The sequence below is a fragment of the Apium graveolens genome, unplaced genomic scaffold (assembly GCF_009905375.1).
Source record: "Apium graveolens cultivar Ventura unplaced genomic scaffold, ASM990537v1 ctg2526, whole genome shotgun sequence".
Taxonomy (NCBI): Eukaryota; Viridiplantae; Streptophyta; class Magnoliopsida; order Apiales; family Apiaceae; genus Apium; species Apium graveolens.
Window position 1 is genome coordinate 83,540 of NW_027417703.1, and position 14,355 is coordinate 97,894.

At 35.0% G+C, this 14,355-nt stretch overlaps 2 protein-coding genes across 7 annotated transcripts; both read left to right on the forward strand.

Moving 5' to 3' along the window:
* Positions 1–1,095: 1,095 nt before the first annotated feature.
* LOC141700572 (uncharacterized) lies at positions 1,096–11,014 on the forward strand. Of its 6 annotated transcripts, none has more exons than XM_074504282.1 (11): positions 1,096–1,230; positions 6,194–6,481; positions 8,473–8,739; positions 8,826–9,251; positions 9,380–9,649; positions 9,742–10,055; positions 10,134–10,301; positions 10,384–10,488; positions 10,576–10,654; positions 10,735–10,839; positions 10,924–11,014. In XM_074504282.1, exons 2-6 carry the CDS (start codon positions 6,203–6,205, stop codon positions 9,892–9,894), a joined length of 1,395 nt encoding a protein of 464 aa, XP_074360383.1. In that variant the 5' UTR covers positions 1,096–1,230; positions 6,194–6,202; the 3' UTR covers positions 9,895–10,055; positions 10,134–10,301; positions 10,384–10,488; positions 10,576–10,654; positions 10,735–10,839; positions 10,924–11,014. The 6 variants fall into 6 exon arrangements, with proteins under 6 accessions (XP_074360383.1, XP_074360384.1, XP_074360385.1 ...); XM_074504283.1 differs by having other exon boundaries at positions 10,134–10,254; XM_074504284.1 differs by lacking the exon at positions 10,134–10,301.
* On the forward strand, positions 3,423–5,110 carry LOC141700578 (uncharacterized). Its single transcript, XM_074504291.1, has 2 exons — positions 3,423–4,141; positions 4,657–5,110. Exons 1-2 carry the CDS (start codon positions 3,423–3,425, stop codon positions 5,108–5,110), a joined length of 1,173 nt encoding a protein of 390 aa, XP_074360392.1.
* Positions 11,015–14,355: the final 3,341 nt, after the last annotated feature.

The following is a 14,355-nucleotide window of genomic DNA, read 5'->3' on the forward strand; positions in this document are numbered from 1 at the left end:
CAATTAGTTTGGGTTTTCAAAATTTCAAACCAACCCAAACCGTTTAAATTTGTAACCCAAACCAATTTGTATACTTCGGTTATAGTTCGGTTTGGATCGGTTTGATCAGTTTATTAAATATATGGATGTATATAAATGGCCTAAACATAGTTTTGGATTAACTTATTAGCATGTACATATATATTTTAATTGGGTTGGGTTGGATTGGTTTAAAATTATCGAAAACCATATACAACCCAATTAAATTGGGTTGACATATTTTCAACCCAACTATATATCGGGTTGAAAAAAATCGGTTTGGTTCGGCCGAAATAAGGTCGGTTCGGTTTGGATTGGTCGGGTTAGCCAAACCGTGTACACCTCTACCTTTAATTGTACTTAGATGACACCTACTTGTATTGAGTTTCAAAATGTGCTATTTAAGTGTCAATAAAATGCTAAGCAAGTGTAAATTTGTAGTAGTAATAATACATGTCTTTTTTGAAAAAATCTTTCATATTAATTTTTATTAACATGAATCAAAATTTTCATCTTTACAGCTACATTAATTATATTATATATTGATTTAAAAATAAATACAAAATTACTACTAAGCGAATACAATATACAAAAAAAACGTTGATATTTATCGAATAAGCAAAATAAATGACAATAATGACCATTAATCATATAATTGTATAAAATAGATATGTACAAGTATTATCTGATAATTAAGCTCCAAGGGAGTATGTTTTTTAAATAATTTGAAAAACAAAAATTTAAAATAACTAACTAATTATTACGTTAAAACTAATAAATAATATTTATAAAAGAATTGTCGTATCCATCTATACTATTATATTAAAAACAAAACAATAAAAATTTGGTTAGTAGTCATTTTGATAATATTTATTATATTTAAAATAAAATACATATGTGCATATTATATTTGAAGTAGAAAATAATTTAAAATAGAACAATATATGCATATTATATTTGAAATAGAAAATAATTTTGATTTGAAATAGAAAATAAGTTAAAATAGAACACATATATCTATATTATATTTTAAATAGAAAACAATTTTTATTTGAAATAGAAAACAATTTAACACTTTTCATATACAATTTAAATTAGAACAGAAAGAATACCACAGGAGACTCAGAAACAGAACCCCCACGGAGCCAGCGACGAACACTATTCAGCGGCGGCGACAGAGACGGTCAGTCGACAAAATCGAACTCCTTTCAGGTAAATTTACATCACAGAGTTGTATGTATCTACATATACAAGAAATTTAAACCACAGTGTTGTATGTATCTACATATACAAGTTGATTGCAAACTGTTTGATAAAGGTCTCATAAGAAAAAAAATTCTAAATTTAAGATTTAAAGAAGTATATTGGTATGTGTCTTGGTGTATATTATTGGTATGTTAGTTGTATATTATTGGCATGAGCTGTTTGCAACATGAACATTGGAGCAATTTTTTCCTTTCCTACAATTAAGGATAAAAGATCACAATATATATCTGAAATAGTATTGAACCCATAATCTTGACAATGTATCTGAAATAACAAAGAATCTACCTCTTTTCTATATGTGTGTATACATGTATATATGTACACAAACAAAATACAGTAAGCTTTATATCCATATAACATACCCAAGGAACTCTGAAAGTCCACCAATGCCCGCAAACTTGAATGGCTGTGGACTTTCGCTTTCAAGATCCTGCTTAAGATGAGATATGATTGATTTGGTATATTAAGTTTACACGAAAAAGAAAGAGAATCAGGGAAGGCGACAGGATTTAGACAATCAGGAATGTTTCTTTTGTCAGGTACCTCTTCTTCAGCAGCCTCTAGTCCCCCCTAAACCTAGAAAAGGTTTCTATAACCAGCCTCTAGTCAATTGCTGTATATTGATGTATTTTTATCAACACCCACGAGTCAGAGTTATGTGAGTTGTTTGCTTGTAGTGACTTACAGTTCTTGTTAAAACTTTTCAACATGCTGTCACATGAACAACATAATCAATTTGTATGCAGGAAATCTTTTAGATTTAAAAATAACTCTGACCGAACAACCTGAAATTCATCATCAGATTCTGCAGACTCGGGCTCACAATCAGCTGCATTGACCGAACAAACTTCATAAATAGATATTATGATAGGAATTAGTGTCCCAAGATTCTCAACTGACCATGATGTTTAAAGTAACAAATTACTTTTTTTTAATAAAAGAACATATCGAATCCCGTACATAGTAAAAATCCCTAAATAATTTTATGATATGAAAAAAAAATTAGAGAAATTGGAAAAATATTAGAAAGTACTAACAAACAAGGTCTGCAGATTTCATACTAAAATATAGTATAAAGTCAAAACATAAAAAAAGAACCAGGAAGATACTGAAGAATTTAGCCACTTGCAAAGCACGTTATTTTAAAATAATGAATCAAATTACTTTCACTCTCTGTATCACTTTCTTCTTGATATTTGACAGCTTTCCTAGCTCTTCCTTTGAATGAAATATCAGCTTTCCTAAATTTTGTCTAACAAAAATGATATTAAAAATGTTGCCTGTCTTATGTATATTGTTTAGAAATCTAAAATGGATCGCCATACATGGATGTACAAAATACCACGTATATCACAGGAGTATGTTGATGGTGTTGACAAGTTCATTGAATGTGCGGAGGTAAATGTAAAAGAAAAAAAATGGAATTAGGAAAAGAAGACATGATCACCTGTCCATGTCGTGATTGTTTTAATTTAAAAAAGTATCCTAGTGCTATGACAGTGCGTGATCATCTATTTCGTCGTGGTTTCATGAATGATTATACTAAGTGGATTTGGCATGGCGAAGGAATACATTCTGAAAATACAAATAAACCTGATGAAGATTATGGAAGTAATAGAGATAGTATTCCTATCAATAAAGAAGATGATGAGGAAAATGATATGGTTGATGAGATGATCCACGATGTTGAAGATCTTCTAATGCACGAACCGAAAGTTCTTGAGAACTTGGTTGGTGATTCTAAAACACTTCTCTATCCAGGGTGCACTGATCGGTTTACTAGGTTATCAACAACCTTGAAGTTGTGTAAGCTCAAAGTAAAAAATGGGTGGAGTGATAAGAGTTTCACGGAAATGCTAAAACTTTTATCAGACATGCTTCCTCCAAATAACGAGCTTCTCACTTCTACCTATGAGGCAAAGAAGATACTGTGCCCGATGGGTATGAATGTAAAAAAGATTCATGCATGTCCTAATGATTGTGTACTGTTTTGAAATGAGCATGAACATCTGCACACATGTCCAAAGTGCGGAGCCTCTAGGTACAAGCGGGAGGGAAGTAATTCTTCTACTAGTCACAAGAAGAGGCCCCCCGTGAAGGTTTTACGGTATTTTCCCATAGTGGAATGATTTAAATGCATGTTTGCAAATATCAATGATGCAAAGCTTATGAGGTGGCACATGGAAGGAAGAAAATCAGATGGGATGCCCCGACACCCTGCTGACTCTCCACAGCGGAGAACTATTGATGGAAAGTTCCCGGAATTTGGTCAAGAAGCCAGAAATCTTCGACTTGGACTTTGTGCAGATGGCATGAACCCATATCGCACTCTAAGCTCTCAACATAGCACTTGGCCAGTTCTTCTAACAATTTATAACTTGCCTCCGTGGTTATGCATGAAACGCAAGTATATCATGTTGACATTGCTCATCCCCGGTCCAAAAGAAGCCGGAAATAACATAGATGTATATCTTCACCCACTTATTGAAGATCTGAAGTTATTGTGGGATCAAGGCGAGAGGGTGTATGATGCATACAAGCAAGCAGATTTTACCATGCGTGCCATGATTTTTTGCACCATAAGTGATTTTCCTGGCTATGGAAACCTTTCAGGGTACACTATTAAAAGAGCTAATGCATGTCCGATTTGTGAAGATTCTACTATTGACATTCGTCTAAAAAATTGCAGAAATAATGTATACATGGGTCATCGTACATTTCTTCCCCTTGCTCACCCTTATCGTAAGAGGAAAAGGTCTTTTGATGGGACTATCGAGACTCGAGTGGCTCGTTTGCCTCTAACCGGGAAGGAGGTGTTTGAACGAGTTAAAAATATTGATGTTGTACTTGGGAAGCTGTATAAAAAGCCAACCACCAGTAGCATTTGGAAGAAAAGATCTATATTTTGGGATCTTCCATATTGGGAGCACTTGCAAGTTAGACACTGTCTTGATTTATGCATATCGACAAAAATGTTTGTGAAAGCATTACCGGAACACTTTTGAATATACCTGGTAAGACAAAGGATGGGGTGAAAGCCAGATTAGACCTGCAAGAGATGGGTGTATGAATAGAGTTAGCACCACAACAATCTGGTAAACGTGCGTATCTACCTCCGGCGTGTTATACTTTGTCAAGGAAAGAGAAAATTAGCTTCTGTGACTGTTTATCTGGTGTGAAAGTTCCATCTGGATATTCCTCAAACTCTAAAATTTTTATCTCAATGAAAGATTTGAAGCTGGTCGGTATGAAGTCACATGATTGTCATGTGTTAATGCAACATCTACTACCGATTGCAATTCGAGGCATATTACCAAAACATGTTAGAGTGGTTATCACGAAATTGTGTTACTTTTTTAATGCTATAAACAGTAAGGTCATTGATCCCATGACATTGGATAAGTTACAAGCTGATATTATTGTCACACTTTGTGAATTTGAAATGTATTTCCTACACTCATTCTTTGACATTATGGTCCATTTAGTTATGCATCTTGTGAGAGAGATTAAAATTTGTGGTCCTTTATATTTGCGTCAAATGTATCCTTTTGAGAGATTCTTGTGTATCTTAAAAGCATATGTGAGAAACCGATATCTACCTGAAGCCAGCATAGTTGAAGGATATTCGGTTGAAGAGACCATTGAATTTTGCACAGACTATTTAGCATCTACCGATTCAGTTGGAATTCCAAGATCTCGTCACAAAGGAAGACTTCAAGGACAAGGGACATTGGGCCACAAAATGATATCTCCCAGTGCCGAAATGCTTGATAAAGCCCATCTCTTTGTATTGCAACACATGACAGAAGTTAATCCTTACTTATAAGAGCACATAGTCGAGATTCGACAAATGCATCCTTCTAAGAGTGGAAAATGGGTTACAAGTGAACACAACCGATCGTTTGGTAAATGGTTTAAAAATCGAGTGATGTCTCAATATTCAAAAAATCATTCCAGCATTTCCAATACACTGAAATGGTTAGCATATGGCCCTGACATACCCGTGAGATCTTACCAAGCATTTGATGTTAATGGGTATACTTTCTACACAAAGTGTCAAGATGACAAGAGCACTGTGCAGAATAGCGGGGTATCTGTAGAAGCTTCATCAACAGAATTTGAAAGAGGAAATTCTATCACATCGCAAGATATAAAGAAGTCATACTACGGGGTGATCGAAGAAATTTGGGAGCTTGACTACAAAGATTTCAAAGTTGCTCTCTTTAGGTGTAAATGGTTCGATATTCATCATGGTGTTCGGGTGGATGAGTCGGGCTTCACTCTGGTAGACTTTGATCGATTTGGTCATGAAGATGATCCGTTCATATTTGCTACACAAGTTAAGCAGGTTTTCTATGTAAGAGATTCCGCTGATCATAGGTGGTCGATTGTTCTTCAAAGTAAGTGGCGTATTGTTGGTATTGATAATGTAGAAGACGAGGAAGAATATAATCAATTTGACGAGAATCCCCCTTTCTCAGTTGGAATACAAACCACACTTAGGGAAGACAATGCAGATACAAATTATGCACGTAACGATCATGATGAAGGTCAATGGATTGATGGTCAATTATGAGTTAAAATAGCTTTGTGTAAAGAAGGTGATGTTTATCTATAGATAGTGACTTTTGTCTTTCGGGTTGGACTCTGTTGGAATCTATAATTCCATTCCTTTATTTTAGTAAATTTTATCCCATCTCCCTTGCGTTCTTTTTAGATCAACTAAAACACAGATTCTGAAAAGTTAAGGTTTCATTTTTAATGGTCTGGTCTTCCTTATGAATATTTCTGTCTTTTAAATAAACCAAAACTTGTTGTTTTTATCTGTATCAGGTGTAGCTTCGTGGTTCTTTTATGCTGGTTTAGGTATACATTATAACAGATTCTTGTCTCCTTTATTATGTTTTAGGTGTTTTACATGGATCAAGACCAAGATAATAACGAGCAGAATTCTGAAGGAGTATCCAAGAAATGGACCAGAGGTCCGACGTTGTGCACAAAACTTAAAAGAAGGATGGTAAATCAGAACTTGGAGTGTAGAATTTCTTTCGACGAATATGGTGACCCAATCGGGGACATGCTTAAAGATTTCAGGAGTTATATAGGATCAGTGGCCAGAGTACAGGTCGATATTAATATCGAGAGTTGGGATCAAGTTGATCAAGGACTGAAAGATGTCATGTGGGATGATATTAAGGTACAAACATTAATATTTAACTAAAACTATTGTCAATAGCAGGTGTGACCTTCTGATATTACACATGTATGATATATCTGCTGGTTTTTTTGTTGAATGTCTTGAAAAAGATTGAACAACTTCCTATTAAAAAATAAGTGAGAAATAATGGATATGAAGGGAAAGGTGGGGTTGGGTGGGGGGCTAGGGGGTCTGAAGGCTGACGCCTGAGGATATTATAACAGAGACTGAGGAGCTTATCTCTTTGCTTTAAACCTTTTTTTTGCATGCTTGTGTTTAGTGTACAGTAAGCTTATAATCAAGCTTCTTCACTTCTTATTTAATGAGACTTGCTCTTCTTCTTACCTGATTGATTTTTATTGATCTTTCTGTTTGATGCTTTCTAATGCCATTCTGTAACCTGAGTATAGCCTGCCATTCTGTTGCGTTTTCTCAGCATTCATCGTCTTCACATGTTTATTCTTTGTCGGAAACACATTATGTTCTTGGCTTGGAAGTTGAAACCCTGCCTAATTGTTGTTTAATTTTTTGTTTGTTTGTTTTTTTGTAATTAGTTACTAGGTAGTACTTTTTCTAGTGAATATAATATATGCTCTGTTTTCACCTTTATGGTAAAACCTGTAGACTATGCTTGTAGACTGTTTTCCAGTGAATATAATATTGTTTTAGAATATTTTTCCTTGTGAAACCTGTAGACTGTGCCTAATTGTAAAATTGTTGAAATGAAGTCATAAGAAACAAGATTGTATTAGTTGGTAGTGTTTTGAGTTTTTATATATAACATATTCACTAATAGTACATGCACAAGGAGCTTTTTTGTATAGTTACTTTCTGCATTTTTTCTAATCTTTTACCAATATACATGTATAGTGACTAATTGTGGATGTTTGTCGCTAAAAACAAATCAATATACATTTCTATATGCTAAATGTGCAAGTATGGAATCTGCCAGTAAAGCATTTCTAAGGATAATTGAGCCAAATGATGTTTCCTGGCATGCTTTGATCTCAGGTTATTGTAGAATTGGTGAGTTTGGGGAATGTATTATAACTTTTACATCTCTAAGAAGGAATAATGTCGTTCTTTTGAATTCATTCATGTATACCAGCATACTGCAATGTTGCTCTGCTATTGCAGATTTCAGTTTAGGCACCCAAGCACATGTAGATGCAATAAAAAGGGGTTTAATTTCATATTTACATGGAGAAAGTGCTATGGTAACTATGTATGCAAAGTGTGGTAGGTTAGATTATGCTTATCAGGTCTTTGAATCAATAGATGAGCCTGATGTTGTGGCCTGGACTGCTATAATTGCTGGTTGTGCATACCATGGTCATGCTTCTGAAGCTCTTAGATTTTTTAGAAGAATGCAAGCTTGTGGGGTTGGGCCAAATTTTGTTACATTTATAGCAGTTTTGACTGCTTGTAGTCATTCAGGTTTAGTCAGAGAAGCTGAGTAGTATCTAAAAGCTATGAGCAGCGCATATGCCGTAGAGCCCACTGCTTGTAGTCATTCAGGGTCATTGGAAATTGGATGATTCGCGTTAAAAGAATGTCTTAGAAAGAGCAGGGAAGCAGTGGAGGGATTTCAAGAGTAAGTTGACCAAAAATTACTTGCGCAAAGGGAATGATCCATGTGAAAAATACAATTTTATCAGCGAGGAGATGTGGGAATTATTTTAAAAAAGACGTGAAACAGAGGAGTTTAAGGTAATTAAAATGCTGGCACTAAAATTCTCAGGTGTCTTGTTTACTTGTGGAAGTTTATGGTTCTCCCCTGTGTTATTTTCCGCCTTTACTTATCATCTAAAATTGATAATTAAAACTAATCATGCACAGATTGAACTATGTTGTAGTAAATGTTAGTGACTATAGCATGATTGATTACTAAATAATTATTAAACTAAACTGGTAATATCTAGCAGCAGGCATCCTCAAAGATTATACATATGTTGCTAGTTAACTCACAACTCTTTTTTTGTGTTAAACAGGAAATAAGTGAAAAATCAAAATTAAGTCAACAACATAATGAACATGTACATTATCTTGGACCTAGTGGATACGTGGCAAGAAGGACAAAGTGGTGTATTGATGACCCAATAACTTCTTTGACCGGTTATGAATCCACTAATTCATCAGCTTTATCGAGTGAGCTTACCGGACATAGCTATAATTGGATTAGAGCACGTACAAAACCTCGGGAGGGCGGAGGTTATTACTTTCCAAATGACAAGACGAAGGAAGTGTTTGACAAAATGGTAAATTACTAAACTATTCTTGTGTTAAATTACATATAGTACTGAAGGCTAATGTTGCTTCACTTTCTTATGAATATTATGAACAGGGAGAGTTGCAGAGGCAGATTTCAGATGGGTCATGGACTCCAGAATGCCACGATGATATTTTGTCACGTGCACTTGGTCAGAAGGAGCATGGAGGACGTGTTAGAGGGGTTGGTGGAGGAGCTAAAATTAAAGATGAATTTAGATCAGGGAAAACTAAACATAGTGGCCTCATCTCCGTAGATGAGTTGGCCACAATTACACAAGAAATTACTAAGAAAGTTCATAAGGAGTTTGAGGAGAAGATGAAGGAAATGATGAATTCAAAGCTTGAAGGTATATTTAATCAATTGAAGCAGATGGGTGTGTCAATTTCAGGTGATCAGTTTGTGAATAATTTTGCTACGCCAAAAAATGAAATTATTCAAAGCAGTTGTCAGTCGGTACATGATTTGGTACATGGAGAAGATCATTTCACAAATCTCAAGGTAATAAATAAACCTTTCTATTCGGAATATCTAAACACCAAGGTTAAATGTTAATTCTTAATTTACAAAGAGGATTCTAGCGGTTTGATAGTTTTTATTTGGTATTTGTGCAAATTTATGTATTCCAGACTCCAACACTTTGTTGTCTTTGGGTGATACATCTGGAGGAAAAGAGAGTTATTGCAACAAGGGGGACTGTTTTTCCATTAAATAGTGGAGGGGTTAATATGATACATAATAGCCCGATTGTGCCTCACAATGTCAAAGTATCAGTTGATGATGTTGTAGCTGAATATCAACTAACCCCACTTCCTGTGCCATGTGATGAACATGAGACGGTAGGAAATGCAGCGGGTAGCTTTGTTCAATGGCCGAAGGATCTTGTGACATTAGGGAAGGTATATGTCTTGTGAGGTGAAAGTTTATTCCAAAAAAAATTTTTTCTCATTTATTTACAGTTTTTCATGTTTGTAATTATTTTTTACTATAGGAGATGATATTCTTGGAGAAGAAGAAGAGTGATACTAGCCTCAAGAAAAATGTGCAGGTGCCAGAAAAAGTTGAAAGCAAAGGTTCAGTGACTCCTATAAAGAAAACCCCACCATTGCTTGATAATGACATACACTCAAGTGAGCATTGTTGATCTCTACGTTTCTTGCTTAATAAGAGGCCTCCCACTAAAAAAAGTGAGGTCTTTAAGTATGAAGAAAATGGAGAGGATCCAATATACATCACGCCTGAAGATGTTGATCAATTTTTGAAAATGAGTTGGTTAAACATATCCGTTTTGGAAATATTTCTAAAGTAAGACCAAGTTTTTTCTTCCTTAATTACTTTAAAATCTATCAACACACATGCTTTTTTGATAAGTACTTTTTGTAGGTACGTTAGCACTTTGTTCAAGAATACATTTGGATTCATGTTGCCATCTAGATTAGCCATAACACATAATCGTGACTATCAACGTCAACGGGAAGCAGCTGATTACATGACAAATGTTTTGGTAGAAAATAAAAAAAAACCTTTTATCCTAGCACCATACATCCAAGAGTACGAACAAAATAAGTCTCTATCACTAATTTTATTACTAGTATAATCCAAAATATTTATACATATGTTTGTATCATTGTAGCAACCATTGGATGTTGCTCCTGTTTTGTCTCAAGGAAAGCGCTATATATGTGTTTGATCCATTGAAACAAGAAAAGAAAATACGCTTGGCAACACCTTCCCTGACGTAAGTTAAATATGAATTTTAGTTTTGCATAATTTATTGTTCTAATTTCATAATAAATGTGAATAATGATGTATGCTTAATTCACAGGGCGTATAAATTATACGTACGAGAAGGTGGATTAATGAATAATAGAAAAGAATTTCGCTGGCATCATTCTGAGGTTCAGGTATTACTTGTTTACATGTTTGATCTTTTTTTTTTGTTTTTTTATACATAACTTGAAAAATTATGTTGCTTTACGCGTAGTGTCCTCAACAAGAAGGAGGCACGGAGTGTGGTTTTTTCGTTATGAGGTACATGCACGATATAATCATGCTTTCTCAAAAAAATTCCACCATAAATTGGAAAGTGGTAAGAAAAATAATATCCACATTGTTTTACAAATATTGATCAAATAGAAATTTTTTTTAATACCTTTTCTTTCTTATTTTGAAGGGTCTTGGTTCAAGGAACTATACCAAAAAGGAAATTAAAGAGATACGATAGCTTTGGGCACAATTTTTTACTTTAGAATGTTTCTACCAAGGTAATTCTTTTAAATTTTTAGATCCTCCATTTGTGATATAAGTACTTGATAGAAGCATATAACCATTTTATAATTGGATGTGTTGGTTGCTTTTATTTGTTTACAATATGAGTGGAGAAGCATAAAAACATTTCTTACCTTGCTATTATAAACATTTAACTGAAATATAGAATCTTCGTGTTGGTTATAATTTTTGTGATTGTGAATTTATTATTTATTGAACATTTCAGAGAAAAATGAGAACGGATGGTCAAGCATTTAAAAGCATCTCATGTTCGTGTCAAAAAAAGGGGGACTTGAAGATATTGAAGTACTTGTTAGGGGAGACACATTATGTGTTATTTTATCAGTAAGGGAGCCATAATAGAAACAGTTGGATATTATTTGTAATTCAATATATTCTTTTCTTCCAAGATTGGTATATTTAAATTTTCTAAATTTATTGTAATATATAATTTCTAAGTTGTACAATTTAATTGTTTGTTGTACTATATTTTTGGGATGCTAGTATTAATTGTATTATGAAACAGGTTTATATAAAATATATAAAATATCAATAGAAAACAGGAAAAAAAATTATTTTTTCAGTGACAAAAAGCGTCGGCATTCTAGCTAACCGACGCTATTGATGAGAAGCAATAGCGTCGGTTAACAAACAAGTGAACCAGCGCAACAGGTGACAAGCAAGTGCATCGGCATTTTACTGAACCGACGCAACAGGTGAGAACCAATAGCGTCGACATTTGATATACCCGACGCAATTAATCAAACCAAAAGCGTCGACATTTGATATAACACCGATGCTATAAGTCAACCTATAGCGTCGGTTGATTAACCTATGACATGTGTCATTTAACCGACGCAATTAATGTTTCTGTGTCGCTCATTTAACCGACGCTGTAGGTCCATACCTATAGCGTCTCCCACACTTACTTCGCCACTTGACCGACGCCTTAGTGTTGTTTTAACCGACGCTAAAAGTCCAGTCTGCACTAGTGCGATAGAACCTCCGAGGAAAGAAATATAAGGGTTCAAGGTATAAACCTCAGTACTGATCCTTATTCACTATGAGACTCGGCTGTCGTGACAGCCACTGACTATTACCCTTCCACCTGAACTTTCATGGTCAGATTCGCTTGCTCGAGAAAAGAAACTAGAAACCTCAACTAGGCATTGTCAATGATACCTATATATAAAGGAGACTTACTTAAATCTAGGGCAGTTCCAGCCAATCCCCAACAGACATTAGGGTTACGTCTTCGAAGCCTTGACTAAACTCACAGACTCACTCCTCTGGTTGAGTTGCTGACTCATATCTATATAGAATAAACCTTCTTGCACTCTTCTGACTCTATTCCTAACCTAAATCAGGGACTCATAGTTGTAGCTCTGATACCAACTATAAGGGCCTCAACCCCGGGGTCAGGAGTTGACGTCATCAATAACAACAATAATAACTTAATATAATCCAACTCAACATTATTATATAAACACATCCCCTTTTTCCAAGATCTTTTCCAGGTTTAAGTATGACTTAGGTTACAACCATCACAAAACCAACTTACTAAAGACAATCCTGACAATACTATTTTTGTACAACAACTAGACAGACCCACTTTGGTCCAACACAACTACCTCAGAGGAGCCTGACACGGAAGGAACTTAAACTTTGTCCTGACCACCACGGGAAAATCCCCTAGACATCTGCAATACACACATATAAAACATTTTGCAAGGGTGAGCATTAGATTGCTCAGCATCACCACTATATGAATAATAATCAAAAATAGTTTATGATAAACAATTATAGGAACAGAAATCATAACTTGCTAGAAAAAAGTAAAACATGTATGAACTGGATATCAAAACTAGCATGCTCTGTAAAACCAAATCATTAGTTGTGTGATGTGCATAAATATCAATTTCAATTTTAGCATGCTTCTTTCATTTTCAAATCTTCTGTCCCATCACAGGACCCATAAAACCATTTGTTCCGTTATGGGAACCATAAAACTTATCCCATCACAGGACCTATAAAATTTGTTCCTCTCCGGGAACCTCAAAATCACTTGCTCAGATATAAAAGTATTGGGTGATCCCTGGTGAGATAGCTGAGCAGGCTATCCTATGAAACTTGTTCCGGAACTCAGAGACTAGCTAGGTCTTTATCACGCTGGGCTGGTGGTTATAATAGGGTGCGTAACCACTTCGCCTCTTACGCTAACTTCCAGGCCGTTATGGGCCTTCTGCGCACACTCATCCAATTATTTGATCATTTTTATCCAGTTTTCCAAACCACTTACCTATCTCTTGTCAAAACAGTTATAACACAGTACATTTTCAAAAACATTTTCATTTTATTCAAAACTTAGAGATAGGTATTTCAAAAGTCACTTTTCCCCCAAAAACACAAGTTAACAACAATTTGAAACCCAGGAGATACTTAACTTAAATCGTTCTGTTCCAGTACGTAATTTAAATCCATAATTATTCATATATACCGAACCGTAAAAGATTTGTTCAGGGGTACTTGCCTTGCAGAGCCTTACAAACATTACTGATTGACCTTGAGCCGACACGAACACTCAGGCTTTATCACCTAAACCACTAGATTACCCTGGATTCGACTTCAACACTCAGTTCCTTCGAATGGAACCATACTAAGCTCATCGACTGTCCACTAGGCTATCCAACGCCAACTCTTGGGCTTTTCGACTAGCACCTACAAAGTCGAAACACCCTAACTTAGACCTTCGATTATGTTTGACATATCCTCGCTAATAATCTACCCGAACGTTACCAAAACCCGACTTATAACATACATCATATAATAATACACGTATCAATTAGGGTTCACGTCTTCGAAAATCGGTTCGGTGTGCGTTTTCAGAAAATAGGTATATTTATCCTTTTATGAAACTAGGGTTATCGATTTTCGTAAAGTTTTTCATCACAACACATAATCAAATTTCGTATAAGGTACGTTAATATAACTGATCAACATTCCGATAGTCATTGGGTACGGCCTCGTATTTCCGTAATTTAATTTTCCGGAATTCGGGCAGCACCTCCTTTGATTATCGGCTAACCCGTCGAACGTCCGGACATCATATCAATCTCAACCAATTCAAACCAACCACAATACAATTCCCAACCACCGATTCCAGTCCAACACTGAAAATTCGCAAATTCACAAACATCAATTAAATACACTTATTATTCGTTATTATCCGCATTTTTATGTCTTAACTCGTATTTTATAATTTTATTCGCAATTTGCATTTTAAATCTTATTTTGTATTTTAAATTGTAGGACTCAGAATATTCATCATAGTCCACCG